This window comes from Phyllobates terribilis, unplaced genomic scaffold (genome assembly GCF_046119375.1).
Source record: "Phyllobates terribilis strain yellow unplaced genomic scaffold, ASM4611937v1 Scaffold_2__4_contigs__length_985480577, whole genome shotgun sequence".
Classification (NCBI taxonomy): domain Eukaryota; kingdom Metazoa; phylum Chordata; class Amphibia; order Anura; family Dendrobatidae; genus Phyllobates; species Phyllobates terribilis.
This window is the reverse complement of record NW_027362762.1, coordinates 451,494,966-451,519,721: the sequence shown is the minus strand read 5'-3', so window position 1 is coordinate 451,519,721 and position 24,756 is coordinate 451,494,966. Positions and strand designations below refer to the sequence as shown.

General features: G+C 41.8%; 1 protein-coding gene across 1 annotated transcript in view; it reads left to right on the top strand.

The window, feature by feature from the left end:
- YPEL2 (yippee like 2) overlaps positions 1-24,756 on the top strand; it is an 87,426-nt gene that overhangs the window by 50,400 nt on the left and 12,270 nt on the right. The window contains exons 3-4 of the mRNA XM_073665600.1: positions 13,934-13,977; positions 17,245-17,353. Coding sequence (XP_073521701.1) covers positions 13,934-13,977; positions 17,245-17,353 — 153 coding nt within the window. The remainder of the gene's footprint in view (positions 1-13,933; positions 13,978-17,244; positions 17,354-24,756) is intronic.

The following is a 24,756-nucleotide window of genomic DNA, read 5'->3' as shown; positions in this document are numbered from 1 at the left end:
CTTCAGTGAACACGGTAAAAAAAAGAGGCAAAAAAAACATGCTTTATCATACCGCCAAACAAAAAATTGAATAACACGCGATCAAAAAGACGAATATAAATAAAAATGGTACCGCTGAAAACTTCATCTCGTCCTGCAAAAAGCAAGCCGCCATACAGCTCCATCAGCCGAAAAATAAGTTATAGCTCTCAGAATAAAGCGATGCAAAAGAATTTTTTCTATAGAATTGCTTTTATGTAAAAGCGCCAAAACATAGAAACACTATATAAATGTGGTACCGCTGTAAACGTACTGACCCGAAGAATAAAGCTGCCTTATCAATTTTACCACACGCGGAGCAGAATAAAAAAAAAAAAAATTCCTGAATTGTTGGTTTTTGTTTATTCTGCCTCCCAAAAATCTGAATAGAAAGTGATCAAAAAATGGCATGTGCCTGAAAATGGCACCAATAAAAATGTCAACTCATCCCTCAAAAAAACAAGCCATCACATGACTGTCGGCCAAAACATGGAAAAATTATAGCTCTCAAAATATGGCGCTGCAAAAACTAGATTTTACTAAGAAATGCGTATTTGTGTGTGACAGCTGTCGATCATAAAAACCCGATATGATTCTGGTATCTCTGTAATCGCACCGACACAAAGAATAAGGTCGTCTAATCACTTATACCGCACTAAGAACGGCGTAAAAAATATGGCAACTAGTGTTGAGCGCAAGTGCTCGCTACTTGAGTTTGCATCGTCTGGTGCTCGGGTATGCACGGAGTATAGTGGGTGCTCGAGTGACATGCTCTAGTCTCCGCCCCATATGCATCGTGGCCAAAAAAACCTCGCGGGGATTGCCTGCCACGCACGAGCGATGCCCGCGTGTTTTTTTTGGGGTGTCTAATAACCGTGAAACATGCGGGCGGGGACTTGAGCATGTCACTCGAGCACCCTTGATACATGGTGCATTCCCGAGTACCCGATGCAAACTCAAGTAGTGAGCACTTGCGCTCAAGACTGACAACTTATTCAATATGATGACCTAATGTTATCAAATTCTGTGTCGTACCAATGGGTTCAAAATGTTCACTATACCCCTTGATAAAATCCTTGAGGGGTGTAGTTTCCAAAATGAGGTTTCCACTATTTAGGCACATCATGGGCTCTCCAAACGCAACATGGCGTCCGCTCTCGATTCCAGCTGATTTTGCGTTCAAAAAGTCAGTGCTCCTTCCCTTCTGAACTCTGCCGTGCGCCCAAACACTGTATTTTCCCCACATATGGGGTATTGGCGTACTCAGGAGAAATTGCACAAGTTTTTGGGGTCCATTTTCTCCTCTTACCCTTGTGAAAATAAAAAAAGGGGCTAAAACATCATTTTTGTGTAAAAAGTTAGATTTTTTTTTTTTATTTTCACGGCTCCATGTTATAAACTTCTGTAAAGGACTTGGGGGTTGAGGGTGCTCACCACACATCTAGATAAGTTCCCTGAGGGGTCTAGTTTCCAAAATGGTGTCACTTGTGGGGGTTTCCACTGTTTAGACACATCAGGTGCTCTCCGAACGCAACATGGCGTCCGCTAATTATTCAAGCAAATTTTACATTCAAAAAGTCAAATGGCGCTCCTTCCTTTCCGAACCCTGCCGTGCGCCCAAACAGTGTTTTTTCCCCACATATGGGGTATCTGCGTGCCCAGGGGAAATTGCACAACAAATTTTGGGGTCCATTTTTTCCTGTTACCCCTGCGAAAATAAAAAAAATTGGGTCTAAAGTAACATTTTTGTGAAAAGTTAAATGTTCATTTTTTTTCTTCCACATTCCAAAAATTCCTGTGAAGCACCTGAAGGGTTAATAAAGTTCTTGAATGTGGTTTTGAGCACCTTGAGGGGCGCAGTTTTTAGAATGGTGTCACTTTTGGGTATTTTCTGTCATAAAGACCCCTCAAAGTGACTTCAAATATGATGTGGTCCCTAAAAGAATGGTTTTGTACATTTTGTTAGAAAAATGAGAAATCGCTGATCAACTTTTAACCCTTATAGCTCCCTAATAATATAAAAAAATGAAAAAAAAATTGGGGTTCCAAAATTGTGCTGATGTAAAGTAGACATGTGGGAAATGTTGTTTATTAATTATTTTGTGTGACATATCGCTCTGATTTAAGGGCATAAAAATTCAAATTTTGAAAATTGCTAAATTTTCTAATTTTTTGCCAAATTTCCGTTTTTTTTCCACTAATAAACGCAAGTCATGTCGAAGAAATTTTACCACAATTATCAAGTACAATATGTCACGAAAAAACAGTCTCAGAATCAGTGGGATCTGTTGAAGCGTTCCAGAGTAATTACCTCATAAAGTGACAGTGGTCAGAATTCTAAAAATTGGCCTGGTCATTAACGTGCAAACCACCTTGGGTTGTAAAGGGGTTAATGAAAAAAGCTTGTTAGTGATGCACATTGCATCACTAACCATGCTATGGGGGCAGTGTAGATAGTAGCTAGGACATGACAGGTTCCCTTTAAGGACCCATCAACTCTCTCTTAAATTGTCTCCAGGAAATAACAATTCTGTATTGTGTCTTAGAACTTTGTGCTACAACTTATTATTTTGCCTGAAAGTGTAGGCATTGATCAGACAAGTGTAATTTTGGTCTTTGTGCTGTCAGTGTATAGCACAATGACCACTAGTAACCTCTGTAAGTGCAATGAGCAACTTGCAGCATGCATTATCCTTCCCATTTTACAGACCCGAATAGTGCATATGATAGCAGGCAGGTCCTGCACCTTTCCACAATGCAGGTGGACACACTGAACCATCCATAGCTGTAATTTGTGGGCACAACCTTCCCAATTTTAAAAATGACCATTTGAACCTGGCTTGAAGAGGACCTGTCACAAGAGCAAAACTAAGCTACTTTTGACCTGATTTTGTTCCCGCTGCTCCTTTGAGTTTTCCTTATTTATTTTTTAAACTGCCATGATTCCAGAGATGTGTGCCTATTTAGTTCTAATTTTTAAGGTTTTTACCAAGGGGGCATGATTCATAGGATAATAATGAAAAGCTGCGTAAAGAGGCGGCCTTTTATTTAAAAAAAAAAAAAAAAAAGCAGCACTAAATGGGCCCATTTCTCTGGCACTGTATGGCAAATTTAAAGAAAGTGTAATAATGAGGGGAGCAGCTTTAACCAAAGATCAAAAACTGGGCACCTTTTCATTTGGTGGTAGATTCTGTTTTCACTTTTAATAATGATATAAAAAAATCCTTGCAAAACATATACATAACTTCTCAAATTTATAACCCCACCAACACCACTGACTGCTTTGTGAACTGTGCATAGGCAGAAATCTGCCAATCAATGATGGGGACGGGGTTATACAGAGTTAATGAATTTGGAGGACTAAATGGCAGCAGGTTTACTAGTCCTCTAGTGATTGTCAGCTGATTAAAAGATGACTGCCTGTGCCCAGAAGGATATTTTACTGATCGTTCTGTGTACATAGGAAGTGTAGTTTACACAGGCTATTAACAATTACTGATTGGTGGTGGTGTAAACCCGCCCTTACACACTCATCGGCAATGTAACCGTAATTCATATCCACGTAGCTGTCTCTCTACCAACATAGATCGTTTCTCCAGCGATTAAGTCTCACAATACTGTGCTTCTAGTACTCAGTGGTACAAGTTGGAAAGTTAATTAAATGATGTATATTAAATTCAAAAACAATTGTGAGTAAGGTCTGAAGTCTGCATGAACTATTCACCCTGAAATGAGAATGCAGAGGATTTGTGGCAAATCAGTAGCAGACACAGTATCTGCCGCTTGTAGACGTAGCTTAGTAGTTTATCTGGTAGGTCACCATTAAATATGAGCTACTTTTAATAGAGATCAGAATTAAATTTAATTTACTTGGAACTATCAGTCAGAAATGCTGAGTCAGATTTTCACTTGAAACTCTTGTAATCCTTGATCAGCTGATGGTCATGACTCTTATAGGTGTGTAAAGAGATGGGCGAGTGGTGCAAAATGAGAGGGTGCGGTGTAATAACTGCAAAACTGAAATGAGTACCGTACATGCAGAGCAATCAAGGTGCATTGATGCTAAACTAGTGGGCGGTAGGGTTCTGAATCACCAGGACTCTGGGATCCTACACCTTTTTTGAATCGGTGTGTGCTTAAGTTCTGTGCCTTTTAATAAATGAGGGTATGGACAGGCCCCTGACCTATGCAAAAGGCTACAATATTGAAGAAGCAAAGACATCCAAAAGACACAAAAAGCTGAAGGCTCCTCAATAGAGAGCATGTTGAGACCCCAAGTAAAATGATGTAGTATTTAAAATGGGCACCACCTGGATGCCATTTTAAAACTAGTCTCTGGCTTTCTTGTCATTGTTTCATAGGAAAGAAACATGTATTGAGCCTTTGGCAAGAAGTTATTTCCTATTTCTCCTAGGCCCAACATATGGAGGCAGCCCCTGGCAAATAGTGTGTATACATGTGATATAACGTTGGTCTCTATAATACTAGCCGTGTAATATTGTCTGATGGTGAGTATTGAGAGAGATTCTTAAATGGCTAAAATAGTAATGAAATAGATGTATAGAAAAGTTGTATTCAGTCTCCTCTTTGGTGCTATATATCCCAGACAATATGTATCACATTTCTGTGTCTGTATTTGAACAAGGCCTGCTCCTGACTTATAAATGTTAGCATTCTAAGGCCTCAGTGCTATTCCTGCAGTTTATGTTTGAGTCACAAAGTGTGTCCTTGTTTTAGATTGACTGTGAAACCCCATCCTCCACTTTCCACCCCCAGATTATGAAACTGCCTAAATAGACAATGGTTACATTTTACAGTTGCCTGTTGGTTCTGCAAAAGGTCTGTCTAAGATGCAAATTTAATGTATCTGCTGGCAAAAAAAAAAAAAAAATAGTACAGACCCAGCTTCTCAGGATTATGTGTAAATTTGGGCAGAAATGCCTGTGTGTGGGTGTACATGAGAAATGCCTGCAAAGAGAGCAAATGCCCAGAAACAAACTGACCTATATAAAACTAAAATTACCGTATATATTTTGTCATTTTACCGTAGGCTGTAGTCATTCGTACACTTTCACTTATTTGACAGGGATTTTAGGCTATGTTGTGTTTTGCAGCAGACTTTTATGCAAATTTTTAGCTGCCTTTTGCAGTACCAGCAAAGTGTATGAGAAACCAGAATTCTCTGTTCACACATGTTGGCTCTTTGTTTGCTGCGTATTTTCTGCCTTGGTTGTGTTTTTGGAAACTAGAGCATGTCACTTCCTTGAGCTTTTTTTTTTTTTTTTTTTTCAGTGTTTTTGTAGCGTTTTTTTCACCCATAGGAAGTAATGGTGAAAAAAAGCTACAAAAAAAATGCACCTGGGTTGGTTTTTTTTTTTTTTTTTCCCCAGCATTTTTTATGGCAAAATAGAATGGGATTCTTTTTTTCACAGAACTTTATGTACATGCCTAAATAGAGACAGTGAAAAACGCAGGAAAACCTGAATTTTGTGATGCAGCTGCTTTCCTGCCAGAGAAAAGTTGCCAGCAGATTTGGCTGCAGAAAAAAACACGTGTGTGAACATAGCCTACGAATTGGGCTGCTCAGCAATAGGGGTCCATCAACCATATTTTGAATCCATTGTATGACTGACTGATCTAGCCCATCGTTGAAGGGTTTTAAAATTATATCTATATCTATATCTCAGACCAAAAGTTTGGACACACCTTCTCATTTATAGATTTTTCTGTATTTTCATGACAACTGAAAATATGTCTTATATTCTAGGTTCTTCAAAATAGCCACCTTTTGCTTTGATGACTGCTTTGCACGCTCTTGGCATTCTCTTGATGAGCTTCAAGAGGTAGTCACCGGAAATGGTCTTCCAACAATCTTGAAGGAGTTCCCAGAGATGCTTAGCACTTGTTGGCCCTTTTGCCTTCACTCTGCGGTCCAGCTCACCCCAAACCATCTCGATTGGGTTAAGGTCTGCTGACTGTGGAGGCCAGGTCATCTGGCGTAACATCCCATCGCTCTCCTTCTTGGTCAAATAGCCCTTACACAGCCTGGAGGTGTGTTTGGGGTCATTGTCCTGTTGAAAAATAAATGATGGTCCAACTAAACGCAAACTGGATGGAATAGCATGCCGCTGCAAGATGCTATGGTAGCCATGCTGGTTCAGTATGCCTTCAATTTTGAATAAATCCCCAACAGTGTCACCAGCAAAGCGCCCCCACACCATCACACCTCCTCCTCCATGCTTCATGGTGGGAACCAGGCATGTAGAGTCCATCCATTCACCTTTTCTGTGTCGCACAAAGACACGGTGGTTGGAACCAAAGATCTCAAATTTGGACTCATCAGACCAAAGCACAGATTTCCACTGGTCTAATGTCCATTCCTTGTGTTCTTTAGCCCAAACAAGTCTCTTCTGCTTGTTGCCTGTCCTTAGCAGTGGTTTCCTAGCAGCTGTTTTACCATGAAGGCCTGCTGCACAAAGTCTCCTCTTAACAGTGGTTGTAGAGATGTGTCTGCTGCTAGAACTCTGTGTGGCATTGACCTGGTCTCTAATCTAAGCTGCTGTTAACCTGCGATTTCTGAGGCTGGTGACTCGGATAAACTTATCCTCAGAAGCAGAGGTGACTCTTGGTCTTCCTTTCCTGGGGCGGTCCTCATGTGAGCCCGTTTCTTTGTAGCGCTTGATGGTTTTTGCAACTGCACTTGGGGACACTTTCAAAGTTTGCCCAATTTTTCGCACTGACTGACCTTCATTTCTTAAAGTAATGATGGCCACTCGTTTTTCTTTACTTAGCTGCTTTTTTCTTGCCATAATATAAATTCTAACAGTCTATTCAGTAGTACTATCAGCTGTGTATCCACCAGACTTCTGCACAACACAACTGATGGTCCCAACCCCATTTATAAGGCAAGAAATCCCACTTATTAAACCTGACAGGGCACACCTGTGAAGTGAAAACCATTTCCAGTGACTACATCTTGAAGCTCATTAAGAGAATGCCAAGAGTGTACAAAGCTGTCATCAAAGCAAAAGGTGGCTACTTTGAAGAACCTAGAATATAAGACATATTTTCAGTTGTTTCACACTTTTTTGTTAAGTATATAATTCCACATGTGTTAATTCATAGTGTTGATGCCTTCAGTGTGAATGTACAGTTTTCAAAGTCATGAAAATACAGAAAAATCTATAAATGAGGTGTCCAAACTTTTGGACCATGCATGCATGCATTCATTCATTCATTCATTCATTGCTCAAAAAAGTAAAGGGAACACTCAAATAACACATCCTAGATCTGAATTAAATATTCTCACTGTACAAAGTTGAATGTGCTGACAACAAAATCACACAAAAATCATCAATGGAAATCAAATTTATTAACCAATGGAGGCCTGGATTTGGAGTCCCTCCCCCCCAAAAAAAAATGAAAGTGGAAAAACACTGCAGGCTGATCTAACTTTGATGTAATGTCCTTTTAAAACAAGTCAAAATGAGGCTCAGTAGTGTGTGTGTGTGTGTGTGTGTGTGTGTGTGTGTGTGTGTGTGTGTGTGTGGCCTCCATGTGCCTGTATGACCGCCCTACAGTGCCTGGGCATGCTCTTGATGAGGTTGCGGATGGTCTCCTGTGGGATCTCCTCCCAGACCTGAACTAATGCGTCCGCCAACTCCTGGACAGTCTGTGGTGCAACGTGACGTTGGTGGATGGAGCGAGACATGATGTACAAGATGTGCTCAATCGGATTCAGGTCTGAGGAACGGGCGGGTCAGTCCATTGCTTCAATGCTTTCATCTTATAGGAACTGCTGACACACTCCAGCCACATGAGGTCTGGCATTGTCCTGCATTAGGAGGAACCCAGGGCCAACCACACCAGCATATGGTCTCACAAGGGGTCTGAGGATCTCATCTCTGTACCTAATGGCAGTCAGGCTACCTCTGGCGAGCACATGGAGGGCTGTGTAGCCCTCCAAAGAAATGCCACCCCACATCATTACTGACCCACTGCCAAACCTGTCATGCTGAAGGAAGTTGCATCAGCAGATCGCTCTCCACGGCGTCTCCAGACTCTTTCACGTCTGTCACATGTTCTCAGTGTGCACCTGCTTTCATCTGTGAAGAGCACAGGGTGACAGTGACGACTTTGTCAATCTTGGTGTTCTGTGGCAAATGCCAAGAGTCCTGCACGGTGTTGTGCTGTGAGCACAATCCCCATCTGTAGACGTCGGGCCCTCATGGAGTCTGTTTCTAACGGTTTGTGCAGACACATGCACATTTGTGTCCTGCTGGAGGTCATTTTGCAGGGCTCTGGCAGTGCTGCTCCTGTTCCTCCTTGCGCAAAGGCGGAGGTAGAGGTCCTGCTGCTTGGGTTGTTGCCATCCTACGGCTCCCTCCACGTCTCCTGGTGTAGTGGCCTGTCTCTTTGTAGTGCCTCCAGCCTCTGGACACTACGCTGACAGACACAGCAAACCTTCTTGCCACAGCTTGCATTGATGTGCCATCCTGGATGAGCTGCACTATCTTAGCAACTTCTGTGGGTTGTAGAGTCCGCCTCATGCTACCACGAGTGTGAAAGCACAACCAACCTTCAAAAGTGACCAAAACATCAGCCAGAAAGCATTGGTACGGAGATGTGGTCTGTGGTCGCCACCTGCAGAACCATTCCTTTGAGGGTGTCTTGATAATTGCCAATAATTTCCATCTATTGTCGATTCCATTTGCACAACAGCATGTGAAATTGATTGTCAATCAGTGTTGCTTCCTAAGTGGACAGTTTGATTTCACAGAAGTTTGATGTACTTGGAGTTATATTCTGTTTAAGTGCTCCCTTTATTTCTTTGAGCAGTGTGTATTTATATATTATATAAATATATATAATATACACAAGAGGATATGGGATAACTTGCGTGCTTATCATGGGGTGTCCCAATTGGAGACTGGGAGACTCGGTCCTGAATGCAAAGCTCCATTGAAGATGGCGTTCCAAAACACTGCTCTAAGGATTCCTGGGGGTCACAGTATTTTAGACCTTCAGCAAGATGTCCAGCTGTTGGACTCCCTGTCATTGCAAATAGGTTCCGCTACATATTGTAGCTTGTGTTTGAAATGAAGCATTACATGGTGCACATTAAAATCAATGGATTATTCATGAGCCTGGATATTGCAGGTCTTTCAGAGCAGGAGATACTCATTGTAGATGCTTTCTGTTTGTTCCTGATTGCGGAATTTTGGTTACAAAACTTGGGTTGTTTATTGCTATTATATACTGATTTATGGGGGTACACCGGTAAAATGCCCCATTTTTTTTTTTTTAATCTACTCGTAGCCTTTCTGTGAACTGGTACTGCTATTTAGAAAAATCGTGTGAATTGATGGGAGGCCCACTGGTGGGGCTCTCAAGAGGCATATCCTAAAGCCGACCATATTACATGGCTGTCGACTGATGCTTAGACTAATTTTTGGCTGTTAGCCACCTTGGACGTTTCTTCCATACAGTGGAGCTTTTGAGAGGCCGAGGGCACTTGTGTTCTCTGGGAAAGCCACCGTCTGACATCTCTGCTTGTGACTTATTTCCAGGAGAACAAAGCAATCTGCAGTCTGAAATTGGACATGCCCGATCAACATCTCCCGTGAAGAACAGTTGGCCGGTGCCCCCATATGCATTAGTGTCTGCCAAATAATTCAATATTGGTGGGTTCAGCCAACATTAGTCTAGTGTGCATGGGGGACCTTAAGACCATGCCATATGACAGATCAACACATTATATTACAAAATGAAATTTTCATTTATGGCCCACATAGGCTGTGTATCGTTGGCCGAACCCACTAATTGCAACCGGTTCAGTTGTCAACCTATTGTGTAAGGGGACTTCCCTGACAGGTGATGTCTAGGGCAGTTAAAGATCCAGCATGTCTGATTTGCAACTGACTCTCCTTTTTTGTTCTCCAGCGATAAACCGCCGCCAGAGGAGTCTGGCAGCTGCTCCCTCAAAGAGTTCAGGAGCAATCTGCATGTTCCTGAATATGGAGGAATCGGGAGAGCACTGCTCGCCAAACAATCGGACTAACAATCATGGCTGCTATGTAATGTGTATGGGGGGGCCTTAAAATGCTAAATACATTTGTAAATAATTTACATTACTTATATTTGATTGGTTTTGTCCTTCCTTCATGTTTAGCATTAACGTTAAAATGTTTCTATGTTTTGTCATAGAAACTGAAATGACCATTACATTTACTTTCCAGTTACTGTTAGTGCGCACAGATCGTCACTATGGACCCATATTGAGAAGGTTTTATCATAAAGAAATTTGGTCTACACAAAAGCACTGTGTATTCTGTAATAGTGATAATGCATATAAAACCTGATACATATGTGTTTGCAAGTAATGGAAGTCCCTAAGCTGCTATCAGGAGATAACAATGGAGATTTTTTTTTTCTTTGCCTTGGCGTCAATGTAACCTAAAAATACAATTGCTGACACACTTGTCGCCATTCATAATTAATAAAATAGATGTACCACTGAGCTGTGTAGGCAGATTAAACCATAGAAGGTTTACAGCAAGGACTCATAGCCTTTAGCCGGCCTGCTGCTAATCTGTCTGAGTAGTTACAAGTCTGAGCAGTATATTAGGTCAGTAGGTTTAAAATGCAGATCTAAAGCAGTTGTTGTCTTTTCATCATTTTGTGAACAAGTCTAAAATTACTGGGAAAAGCCAACTTCATTAGTGCTGTTGTATAGTGTATGGTTGTGCCAAGCAGACATACAGTATAGTGCTCAGCATAAATGAATACACTGCCTTTTGAAAAGTAAGATTTTAATCAATATCTCACTGAACACAAGAATATTTTACAAAGTTTTGAGTTTCAAGGTATATACAGTACAGACCAAAAGTTTGGACACACCTTCTCATTTGAAGATTTTCTGTATTTTCTTGACTATGAAAATTGTACATTCACACTGAAAGCATCAAAACTATGAACTAACACATGTGGAATTATATACTTAACAAAAAAGTGTGAAACAACTGAAAATATGTCTTATATTCTAGGTTCTTCAAAGTAGCCACCTTTTGCTTTGATGACTGCTTTGCACGCTCTTGGCATTCTCTTGATGAGCTTCAAGAGGTAGTCACCGGAAATGGTTTTCCAACAATCTTGAAGGAGTTCCCAGAGATGCTTAGCACTTGTTGGCCCTTTTGCCTTCACTCTGCGGTCCAGCTCACCCCAAACCGTCTCGATTGGGTTCAGGTCTGGTTACTGTGGAGGCCAGGTCATCTGGCGTAGCACCCCATCACTCTCCTTCTTGGTCAAATAGCCCTTACACAGCCTGGAGGTGTGTTTGGGGTCATTGTCCTGTTGAAAAATAAATGATGGTCCAACTAAACGCAAACCGGATGGCCTGTTGGGCCCTGCCATAAGCAGGGTCTGACCTGCTCTGTCAATGAAAAACTGGTAGGTCTCATGTACTGCAGTGTATGAGACTTATGATCAAAGCAAAAATATTCATGTCCCATAGAGACTAAGTGAAGGTAAAAAGCAAAAATCATGGCTTTTTTGTACAAAAATAAACAAAAAAAGTGCATGTAATTGATAATTCCTACTTGTGAAATAACCCAATCTATAAAACGTTCACTTTGTTTTATTCTTTATGATAAAACACTGTAAAAAGAAAAAAAATACATGAAGGTGCCAAATAAATGCAGATTTTCCATCATATTGGCACACAAGAAAATGGAATAAACATTCCGGTCAAAATTATACGTGGGGGGAGAAATGGTATAAATGAAAATATTAACTTATCTATTAACAGCTAAATCCAATAGTCACTGCTGCATCTGACACTGAATCACCAGCTCCTCCTCACTATGCTCCGCTCTTTTGGCCTTAAGGACACCGCTTTCTCCTCTCCTGGTTCTCTTCCTACCTCTGACCACTATTTCACTGTATCTTTTGCCGGCTCCTCTTCCTCTCCTCGTCCCCTTACTATCCGGGTTCCTCACGGCTCAGTCCTCGGGCCCCCTCTTCCTCTCTATACACTGCCCCTATTGGACAAACAATCCAGTAAATTTGGGTTCCAGTATCATCTCTATGCTGACAACGAATTATACACTTCTTCCCCTGACATCACCCCCGCCCTAATACAAAATGCACGCTGCTGCTGCTCCATTCATTCTTAGTTGGGACCTCTTTGGAGTGCCGAGCACTGCACTCAGCTGATCTTCAGCACTCTCAGGATAGTGGGGCCCAAACAGTTGGACCTCAGCTATCAGGAAATGATCCCTAGCTGACGGATGGGGAATAACTTTAAACTTAAATACCCAAGTAAGATCAATGTTGGCTCTGTCACAAGGGCGTTAAACACTGAACTTTATAATAACACCGTATGGATTCCACCCCCCACCCCTCCCAATGTTCCCTCTAGTGGTAGCCTCAGGCAACTAGAACATTAGGTATATAATGTGCATCAGCGCTCCAAAGTGTAACAAAAAAAAGAAGGCGGGTGATGTGGGAGAGTTTTTTTTGTTTTGTTTTTTTTATTTATTTAGGAAATTTGAAACCATTTGACTTGATCTGATGTCCTGCATCATAACTATAACTGACTCCCCCCCCCCCCCCCCCCCCCCCCAATATCCCCCTCTCCACTTGCTTCCCTTTTTACTACACTCTAGGCTCTCTGACACAAGCCTGGGTTGTATGTTTTCATGATACATGCCATCATTTCTTTATTTGCTTTCTCCAATAACATTCTCAATGATGTGACACCATATTTTAAGTGCTGTAAACGTTTGTTTTTATTATACTTCCTTGCCACTCCAATAAGATCCAAAGTACATCTACTTATGTTGTGTTTTTACTAACACCTAATGATAATGAATGTCAGTAAGATTGCAGAAACTCTTGCCATAAAACTAAATACTGGTGGCTACATGGAGGGACATCTTTATACTTTAGGCACTTTTCAAATATCCAGTAGTTATTTTGGGTTTTAGGATCTGAAAAGTAACGCTAAAACATTCCAGTACCAGAATGTTTCTTTGCAAAAAAAACTGGTGGCAACTGGATCTTTTTTTTTTCTCTAATTGAAGTCTATGGAAAATGGATCATGATGACAGATGGTTATCTGTTACCTATAGGAAGTAGCAATGAATGAGCAGTCCAGGAGGAGAAATAGATTTTTCTAAGATATAGTACAAAGTTTCTTATTTTCATGTGTACTATTGATTTATGAAGTCTAAATCAAATATGTGGCTCTTTAAAAGAAATAATATACACGCATGCACGTTCGGTATCCTAGTAAGGCTAGGTTCACACAAAATGTTCTCTGCAGAGCATTACTTTGGGATCACTGCTGAAAGGTTATGGCTCTTGGAAGAAGGGGGGGGGGACAAATGTACTAAAATGAGCCTCTGTGGGAACGGGTTAAAGATGCATTTGTTCAAAAAACTGAAACTTTCTGGTTTTCATAAAATACTGGATCCCTTACAAGTGTATAACTGCATATGTGAACAGAGCCTAACATTGTACCTGGTGCTAATGCTAATCTCTTACTAGCTTTTCTATAAGGGCTAATGCAGACTTCTATGGATCTCTGTCCGGTTATGGACCACAATGCATTGACTAGCTAGCAGCGGGTCTCCCAACCGGAGCATGAATGCTTCAGAAATTTCTATGAGGTGATCACGCTCGGTCGGAGATCCGCGGCCAGTGTGTGCATTGTGGTCCGTGATCAAACAGAGATCTGTGGATCTCTTTCCACTCTGATTTTGCCTTTATATTTTTAGTCTTCTTTTATAAAACCTGTTGTTTCTGTGCTTTATTTCTCCTATTCTCCTTAAATTCACATTAATGATAGTTGTTCTAAATACTAATAGAATCATTTTACACTCTAATCAGTAATGTATTTTTCCCCCTTTGACAGTCATTTCAAGGAAGCCAGGGTCGAGCTTATCTATTCAATTCCGTGTGAGTATTCAAACAAGATATTATTTTGCATGTAATGCCCAATAATTCCATAAAATATATTCTACGGATCAGCCAGCTCAATGTATTCTGAGAGGCAACCATCAATGTCCATTTGTAGTTGCACCCTATTATGTGCTATAATAATTTCCTATGTAGTGATGGCCTAATATAATTTAGCAATTCTATTTGTGGATCAACACTGTAAAAATGGCTCACAGAAGGACATAAATTAAAAAAAATCACAGAAAAAGAAACTTACTAACACCAGGTCAAATTGCTAATGCACTAGCAGGATGCCGTAGACCCCCATGATAAAGGTGGGGACAGCACAGGTGTAAAATACTGATGAAGCAACCACTCACAAACCTACCCATTCATGGAGGAGGTAGTTGACTAGTATTAAAAATGTACACAGATGAGGCTTGCATTGATGACTTCAATACTATAAGATCAGGTGGGCTACCCAGCAACCCAGCACAATATAAGTGCACCCCACAAGGATACACCCCATCAACACTGAAGGGTCCAGCTGCATCCTGCATGAAAATGGAAAAATGTATTTTATACTTCATTTTTCATCTTTTTATTGTACATTATGTATTGGTCAATATTTTTGCCAAAATACGTATGTAAGCTCACAACCCACGTCATACACTAAATTCAAAAACTGCTCAAATAGCAGGGCTGTGGAGTCGGTAAGCCAAACCTCCGACTCCTCAATTTCCATTACACCAACTCGGACTCCCTCATACATGACTCGTGTTTAAGTGATAAATTTACTGTAGCACAGATTCATCTCGGCTAAAAGCTTAGACCCTTAGATCAGGAATAGGACATTTCATAACTTTCTCAAATTCTTATGAAAAAATATTCCCCACAAACTGCATTGAACTACTGTACTCAATTTATTATATATTTTAGGAGTTGGTGTCGGTTCATTTTATTCCAACTCCACGACTCCGACTCCACAGCTCTGTCAAATAGGACATAAATTCAAGAAACATCACAGCAAAAACACAGCCCACCCCCCCTTTTTTCCCTCTGGTGCATATAGTTTTGCTAATACAGTGGCATGTAAAAGTTTGGGCACCCCCGATCAAAATTACTGTTATTGTGAACAGTTAAGCAAGTTGAAGATGAAATGATCTCTAAAAGGCCTAAAGTTAAAGATCACACATTTACTTTGTATTTTAGGCAAGACAAAGTATTTTTTACAAAAAGGAAATTGGGCCGATGCAAAAGTTTGGCCACCCTGCATGGTTAGTATCTAGTAGCACCCCCTTTTTGAAAGTATTACAGCTTGTAAATTCTTTTTGTAGTCAGCCAAGAGTCTTTCAATTTTTGTTTGAGGGATTTTCATCCATTTTTCCTTGGAAAATTCATCCAGTTCTGTGAGATTCCAGGGGACTGTGAGGGCCATTGTAAAACCTTCAGCTTGCACCTTTTTGAGATATTCTATTTTGCATTTTTGCATGTGTTTAGGATCCTTATCCAGTTGTAGAAGCCATCCTCTTTTCATCTTCAGCTTTTTTACAGATACAGGTGGTATGCTTCTATCAAGAATTTGTTGAAATTTCATTGAATCCATTCTTCCCTCTACCTGTGAAATGTTCCCTGTCCAATTGGCTGCAACACAACCCCGAAGCATGATTGATCCACCTCCATGCTTAATGGTTGGCGAGATGTTCTTTTCCTGAAATTCTGTGACCTTTTTTCTCCACACACATCTTTTGATCATTGTGGCCAAAGAGTTCTATTTCAACCTCATTGCTCCACATGGCTTGTTTCCAAAATGCATCAGGCTATGTGCCCACGTTGCAGAAATGAAGCAGAAAATTTCTGCTTCATTTCTGCAAGTCCTCTCCCGGAAAAACGCATGCGGAATTCCGCACGCGTTTATCGCGCGTTTTCCACATGCGGAATTGCCTTGCGTTTTTTATGCATTGGACAAAGGCAATTCCACTTGCGGAAACGCAAAATTAATTGATATGCTGCGGATTTTTGAACGCAGCATAAGCGCTGCTTAAAAATCCACAGCATGTGCATAGAACTTGCAGAATCCCATTGGGGACCATGGGGTGCGGATTACCAAGCGTTTTACAAGCGTTTCCGCTGCGGAAATTCTGCATCAAAAACGCTTGTAATCCGCAACGTGGGCACGCAGCCTCAGGCTTGTTTAGATATTCTTTTACATACTTCTGACGCTGAATTTAATGGTGAAGATGCAGGAGAGGAGAGGTTTTCCTTTGACTCTTAAATGAAGGCCATATTTGTGCAGATGTCTCTGAACAGTAGAACAATGTATCACATCTCCAGAGTCTGCTAAATCTTTCTGAAGGTCTTTTACAGTCATGTGGGAGTTCTGATTTGCTTCTCTAGCAATCCTACAAGCAGCTCTCACTGAAATTTTGCCTGGTCTTCCAGACCTTATCTTGACCTCCACTGTTCCTTTTAACTGCCATTTCTTAATTGCATTTCAAACTGAGGAAAGGGCAGCTTGAAAACGCTTTGCTATCTGATAGCCTTCTCCTGCTTTGTGGACCTCCACCATTTTCAGAGTGCTGGGCAGCTGCTTAGAAGAACCCATGGCTTCTGTTTTTTGGCACACGGTTAGAGGAGGCTTGGTTTTTCTAAAGCTTGGAAATTTGCATTACTTGGACTTTCCGAACGATAATGACGATAATGGTGAACAAGCCATAACCCTAACAGGCTAATAAAGGTCTGAAACCTTAGTAAACGTTATCTGAGCACACATCTCCAAGTGACCAAACTTTTGCATCTGCCCACTTTCGTTTTACGTACCACTGAAACCGAATAACAATTAGGTTGCGGCTACACTTCTACTATGGCATGACACCAGTTGCATGGCCAAAGTTTGCTAGTTGTCGCTGCTACATCACAGTACAATACAAGTGAATGGTGTCACATTGAGACCCCGAGGATAGCACAACAAGAAAGTTGCAAAAAATCTGACGCTGTTGGATGACTTCTGTTTGCTTGTCTCGGTCGCATTACCATCAAGCTCGCAATGTGACCCTATTTACTTGTATTGTGCTATGATGTAGCTGCGAAACCAAGCAAACTTTGGTCGTGCTGCAGATGTTGCACTGTACATAACAAATTTTAAGTCTTGGAGGTATCCTCTGAGCATAGTCTATAACTTACACCAGTGTTGACCTCCAAGCAGTCTGCCTATAGGCAGTTATTTGGTCACTAGTAAACCGTTCCAGGTGTGTCTGCAATTCACTTTATTTATTTTTTTATTAGTGTTAATGTTGGTTGCGGACCTGCAGAAGAACGCGTTTTGCTTACGGGACTTCATGCTGTAGCAGACATCTACTGTGAAAATTGCAAAACCACATTGGGCTGGAAATATGTAAGTATTTTTGTGTTTTAACATATCCCCCCCCCCCCTCCCCCATAAATACAGCGTTTAACACCGTAACTGTTAGAGCCTACAACAAGTTCCTGAATCCCAGCTATTACCTGAAACTATAAGTCTTCTACATTACTTGCTAATGATCCTTGTGTAATACCTCTAAATGATGTATCTACTTATTCCAGTTTTCCTAATATTAGCAGCTAATTTCTTTTAGGCTAGGACACCATAGTGAAGAGGTCTCCAACTACCCCAATGTTTGTAAAAGGGTAAAAAATTCTCACTTTATTGGAATCCTTGCAATTGTGTTAAAAGTTTTCCCCATTTAGAGAAATATTGTGGCCACTAGAGAGTAGTGACAATTCTTAAATTTTAACACAACTCTGTGGAGGCTTAAACTGGTTGTCAGTCACACTGTCACTGCAGACTTATGAATCCTCACATCACTAAGTGTGCGCACTGTCAGGATTCTCCGGTGCTGTCGCCAGGAGTGGGCTGTCATGAGATCCCAGTTATGCGATTTGCATACTTGCGGCCACATTCCGACTAGACATGGCCGGCCTCGCTGAATTCACTTGCAACGTCAGCTGATATCAACAGGTTTGGCCAACAATATGATGTTTCTGACATTCCCACTATCTTCATTGGTGACTTCATCATCCCCATTCAGACCCACCAGTCAGCAGCCTCCAATCTCCTGTCACTTGCTTCATCCTTTGGTCTCACACAATGGTTCTCTACATCCACCCACACAGACGAAAATGACTCTCCTACCACTGTCAACTACATCCTCACTTCACGACACAAACACAGCCACTGTTTACTACAACGCCACACTGGCATTAGCTATTGTCTCAGTCTCCCATTTTCTACATTGCAAAGGGCAATGAATCAATAGATAACCCTGATACACCCAAAATCGCAAAAAAAAGCTTCAGCAAGTATCAAGGGTTGTGGAGTGCTCCTGGAAGAAAACACAGTTCACCACATTCAAATAAGCAAGTCTCATTTTCAATTCGGCCCTCACCTCTGCTAAACAGGACTATTTCACAGCCCTCGTATCTTCTTTATCCCATAATCACAAACAATTATTCAACACTTTTAACGTTGCCCCCTTTGACCTCCCTCATTTCTGCAGAAGACGCTGTCGCACATTTTAAAAATAAGATCAACCAAATAAGACAAGTTTTAATTGTTGAACCAGTACAACTTTCATATAACTGAACAATGCCCTTCCCCATAACCTTCCTGTGCACCATCAATGAAGGAAAGCTTACTCTTCTTTTTCTAAATCACTATCACGATTCTTCAACTTATCATTTAACCTCTGGTGTTTTTCCTTCTGCTTTCAAACATGCCGCAATCACACCTATCCTGAACAACTAACCATTTGACCCAACCTATACAACCAGCTATTGCCCCATGTTGCTTCTCCTGTTTGCCTATAAATTCCTAGAACAGCACATGCACATTGAACTTTCCTCCCACTTCTCATTCAACTTGCTCTTCTACAGTCTGGCTTCCATCCCCATCACTCCACTGAAACTGCCCTAACCAAAATTATGAACGACTTACCGCCAAAGTTAACAGACCATTCTCTATTCTTCTACATTTAGACCTGTCCACTACCTTCGTCACATTTGACTACTTCCTGCTACTACAGATCTTTTCCCTTGGCATCAAAGACCTTGCCCTCTCCTGGATATCCTCATACCTCACTAACTGCACATTTATTGTCTCCCATTCCTATACTACTTCTTCATCCCACCTTCTCTCTGTTGGGTGTCCCTCAAGGCTCTGTCCTGGTACCCCCTACTCTTCTCCATCTATACCATTTGGCCTAGGACTACTCCTAAAGTCCAATGGCTTCCAGTATGATCTATATGCTGATGACACTCAAAACTTAATGTGATGTCTGGGCCAGAGAGGTAGATTTAAGAACCACGATGAGAAGGAGGATATGGTTTATAGACACTCTGGGATTCTGGACAGCAGAGAGGTGGTCAAAATGTAACTAATCATCTTTCCTGCATCTCTCCTGACTCCCCTACCCCATCTATCACTATAAATATCGCATTTTCCCCTGTACTGGAAGTCCACTGCCTGAGTAACCCGATACTCTGCCTTGTTCTTCAATACACACATCCAAGTTCTTACCACCTTTGCCGACTCCAACTTAAAATTATTTCCAGAATTCATCCCTTCCTCAAACTTAAATCTACTAAAAGGTTAGTGCAAGCCCTCCTTTCCCACATCAACTACTGCAATATCCTCCTCTGTGGAGCATCCCCCATCCTCTGGAATTCCGTGCCCCAACTTGTCCAATTGTCTCCAACATTCAGAACCTTAAGACAGAACTTGAAAACTTACAGCTTGCAATGACCCTGCTGTCGCCTTACCAGTATCGGCACTGCTGCAATCCCCCAACCTATTATCTTCTTCCCCATTACTCTGTAAGCACACGAGGCAGGGTCCTCTCCCTCTGTACAAGTCTGTCACTTTTAATTTTGTTCATTGTAATATTTGTATTTTGTATGTAAACCCTTTTCACATGTACAGCACCATGGAATCGATGGATGGCAATAAGAACAAACAAATCAATTTTGGAACAAATCCAGCTAGATATGTCACAAGGATAAACAAGCTATGACTTGCCTACTTTGTACACCTCATACAAAGAGTGTATTTACTGGAGAAGGACATCATGGTCAGACGAATAGAAGGAACAAAGCGAAGAAGACCAGCAACCCAAGGGCTTGATACTATCAAGATAATGGTGGAGAATACCCTGATGGACCTATCTAGGCTTGCACAAGATCAATCTTCCTACAGATTGTTCATCCATCAGATCGCCATGGCTCAAAATCGAGCCGAAGCCCATTTAAAAAAAAAAAAAAAATTTAAAACCAGTTATCACCGATCCACAAGATCGGTGATAACTTGTTGATTGGTAGGGGTCTGACCTGCACAGATCGGGGAACTTAACGGGGCTGTCCAGTATTTTGGCATATTTTTAAATGTGTTTTAATGATAAGTAGAAGCTTCTTTCTAATTAATTACCTCCTGGTGCTGTTTCTGCCTGTGAGCGGGCTATCAGTGGCCGCTCACAGGCATCACGTGACCCCTGGCTGCAGCCGGCTCCGACATCCGCTGACGTCACGACCAGTCCAGGCTGCAGCCGAGGGTTCCTCTTCCGCGTTCCACCGGTGGCTGCTGGGTTGTAGGCGGGGTTAGCCCACGCATTACACCCGGCATCCACTGCGCACTCTCCCTATCCCCATTCACTTGGAAAGCGCGCCGTGGATGCTGGGTGTGATGCAAGGAATAACCTGGCCCACAACCCAGCAGCCATCGCGGGGACCCCAGCGCTGAGTCATGCCTCACTTGACATGACGTCTGCGGGGGTCACGTGCTGCCTGTGATCGGCCACCGATGGCAACACATTGGCATATTTTTAACCCTTTTTAATCCTGTTTGAATGAAATGGAACATAGGTCAGTTATATGCACTGCCACTCCAATCTAAGTCTGCCAGCAGCCCCACAGAGAATGAATGAGCGGTGGTCATATGTCCGAACTGCCACGTCATGTTGTAATGGGGATAAAAGTTCCTTACTGGGGCTAAAAGTACCCTGTTCTGAAGATCTATGTGGGTCCCAATGGTGGAACACCCACCAGTCAGTATAATTTGTTTTAACTGGACAACCCCTTTAGGACTCGCTCACATTAGCCTACAACACGGCCAAGTGCTATACGATAAAACATTCTGTTATTCTATGGGGCAGATCTGCGATTTTTCTCATGCCGATTCTGCATGAGAAAACAATCGCAGCATGCTGCGATTGCATCTGAGAATCGGATTGCGCTCACCCATCTAAGTCTATAGGTGTGTGTGAAACATTGGACTAAACTTGGATGTCATCTGAGTGCTGTCCGATTACCAAGGATGACGGCAATGTAGGAGATGGAGAAATTACTTTTGCGGTCTCCTCAGCACTTGTGCTGCGATTCTGTCATGCAAGAGGATAGGAGCACTGTGTACTGAGACTCTGCTCACGCTCGCAGCAGTGGTTGAGCCAAGTCAACTTTGCATAATTAGCCCCAATTCTGCTGCACGAGACAATATGCACTCTTGTGATTCCAGCCTTAATGTTATTCTGTCCTTCCCATATTTTGATTTGTTTAATGCAATAGACCTTCTATTAAATGTTTCTACTGTGTACCTTGTAGAAATCTATTTTATGATAGTTTATAGATGTGGATCAAATCCCTATTAGTCACACAATCCATAGCCTGAATTCATGTCATCTCCCTCCGTGACACGGTATTTCAGTATAGTACAGGTTTCCAGTTACCAATCTGACCTGAAAAACTTGCGATGGCCAAGTGTTTGCCAGCTTTTTCCTACGCTGTGGCAGCTGTGAATGCCTGCAATATTTGTCTGTTATTGCTGATAAAGGCAGGGCTTGTTTGTACTGATTCATGCATGTCATACTGGATACCTACAATCTTCCAGGGAAGCTAAATATAGTGTATTTATCAGTACACCACAGTTGCATATGACTCTAGAGAGAATATAATTTCACATTTAACTTCTGAGCTTTAACCTTGGTAACAGTGGGAGGATTTGTTTTTTGTTTTTATGGCAATGTATTGAATTTTATCGATATGATAATTTTCCATGAGAACTTTGTAATGAGACAGACATGATAAAAGGGCAATAGAAATGTTTGGCAAGGTATTGCAAACATACGTACAAATATTAGGCTTTTGTGTTATTTTATATTGGATAAATGCCCCTTTTTTTTTCCTTTCAGTCCTAATGGGTCCCATTGAACAGAATTAAACTGCGGCATTTGCTATTTTTCTATGTTCTGCCGGCAGGAGGGGGACTGCACTGGCCTGATTTATCTCCATGCCATTTACACACACACACACACACACACACACACACACACACACACACACACCTAATTTTATGCATGGTTAATCATTTACATTCTGCACTTCTGATTCAAAAATAGTTCCTCAAATCCCTAATGAGACTTCAAGTGACGAAAGTTGATCCCTCTCTGTTGTAAACAAATGCTTTATTCTGTTGCACTGTCTACATTGACCATCTTGATCCAATTATAAGGTATTAAACAAAAGTTCTCCTACTTGAACGGGGTTAATTCTCAGGATCTGTCTGTTGTTGGTGTGATAGGATACATAGGAATTATGCTAAAGTTAGGTACAAAATATACATGTATATAATTTTCATTTGCTACAATCACCAAATGACCATAACTGTCCGTGTACCCTCACTAGACTGTCAGTCTGTCAGATGTTCAATTGATGGCCATGTCTATGCTTGTGGTAAATTTTGGCTGTCCAATCCAAATACAGCAGCCTGTTCATCTTTGTACAGTATGTAATTAGCTGAATGAAGGTGAACTTGTCATTTTGTGAAATATACCCGGACTTTTATAAGATGATAAATGGAAAATAAATAGAATTGAATGGACATATTGTTGTCTTGAAGGAACCTGCAATGGCAATCAATCTGTTTTATAGTCAAACACTGCTTTATATGAAGACAGAAAATATTCCATTACAACAGCCGCTTCTGCCCCATCACAGCATTGAAATGTTCTGTACAATCTGTATTTTTCTGGGCTAGTTATGAGTCGTTAGCTTGTTAACCCCTTATAGGAATATGTATGCGATAAAAACCTGTCTATATAGTACAGTCCACAAATCTTTGGCTCAGGTGCTCCTATATTACAGGGAATCTGTCACCAGGTTTTTGCTACCCCATCTGAGAGCAGCATGACGTAGGGACAGAGATGCTGATTCCAGCGATGTCTCTTCCTTGGCTACTTGCTACAGTTATATATAATCCGTTTTATTAGCAGGTTAACACATTTGCTGCCATGCAGTCCTCCATATTCAGGAGCTCTTTTTAACCCCGCCCCCATCATGGATTGGCAGCTTTCTACATATGCACAGTACAGCTATTACTCCGTGGTGGGAGCGGGGTTATACGGAGCTCATGAATATGGAGGCCTACCTGGCAGTAGGTGTACTAGTCCCCTAGTGATCTCCTGCTGTTAAGTGATTTGATATGATGCTGCCATGCTGATAAGATTGAGTAAAGGTACTGTCACACTTAGCGACGCTACAGCGATCCCGACAACGATACGACCTGGCAGGGATCGTTGCTGCGTCGCTGTGTGATCGCTGGTGAGATGTCAAACAGTCAGATCTTCCCAACGACGCAGCAACTATACGGCTACCCGTAGCGACCTGTATAACGATGCAACGCAAATGCATGCCTATGTGTCTCAGTTCTGAGTCGCCAACGAGGTCGTTGGTAAGGTGTCAAACACACCGATGCATGCTACCCAGCGGGACCTCAACAATCAAAAAATGGTCCAGGCCATTTCGACACTGAGGTCACTGTTGCGTCACAAAACTTGTGACTCGGCAGCGATCTCACTAGCGATCTCGCTTGGTGTGACGGGGGCTTAAAGCTGAGAGCAATTATAAGTGAAGGAACTTGGAGGGGATCTTGTTTACATGTATAAATATATGTGGGGTCAGTACAATGGACCAGCACATGACTAAGCCCCCGTCACACTAAGCGAGATCGCTGCTGAGTCACAAGTTTTGTGACGCAACAGCGACCTCAGCAGCGATCTCGCTATGTTTGACACGTAGCAGCGACCAGGCCCCTGCTGTGAGATCGCTGGTCATGTCGAAATGGCCTGGACCATTTTTTGATCGTTGAGGTCCCGCTGGGTAGCATGCATAGGCGTGCATTTGCGTTGCATCGTTATATAGGTCGCTACGGGTCGCTGTATCGTTGCTGCGTCGTTGGGAAGATCTGACTGTTTGACATCTCACCAGCGACTACACAGCGACGCAGCAACGATCCCTGCCAGGTCGTATCGTTGTCGTGATCGCTGTAGCGTCGCTAAGTGTGACGGTACCTTTATTCCTTCCAAAGACTATACTAAGGACCAGGGGGCACTCATTACGGGTGAAAGAAAGGCGTTTCTGGCACTAAAACAGGAAAGGGTCCATTACAGTCAGAGTAGTGGGACTGTGGAATGCCCTACCGCAAGGGTTAGTAATGGCAGACATTATAACAGCTTTCAAAAAAGGGTGGATGATTTCCTCGATACCCATAACATTGTGGGTTACAGTTAAATTAGACAAAATGTTACAACTATAGTAGTACATTTAGTACGGTAATAGTAATTACATAACTAGTATCATAATTTGGTTTGATCCAGGGTTCTAGAACTGATCGCCTTTTCTCGGGGTCAAGAAGGAATTTTTTCCTGTGATGCAAATTGGCTCTGCTCTCACCCTTTCTGAGAAGCTGCCCAATTAGCGTCTTGGGGAGGCCTCTCT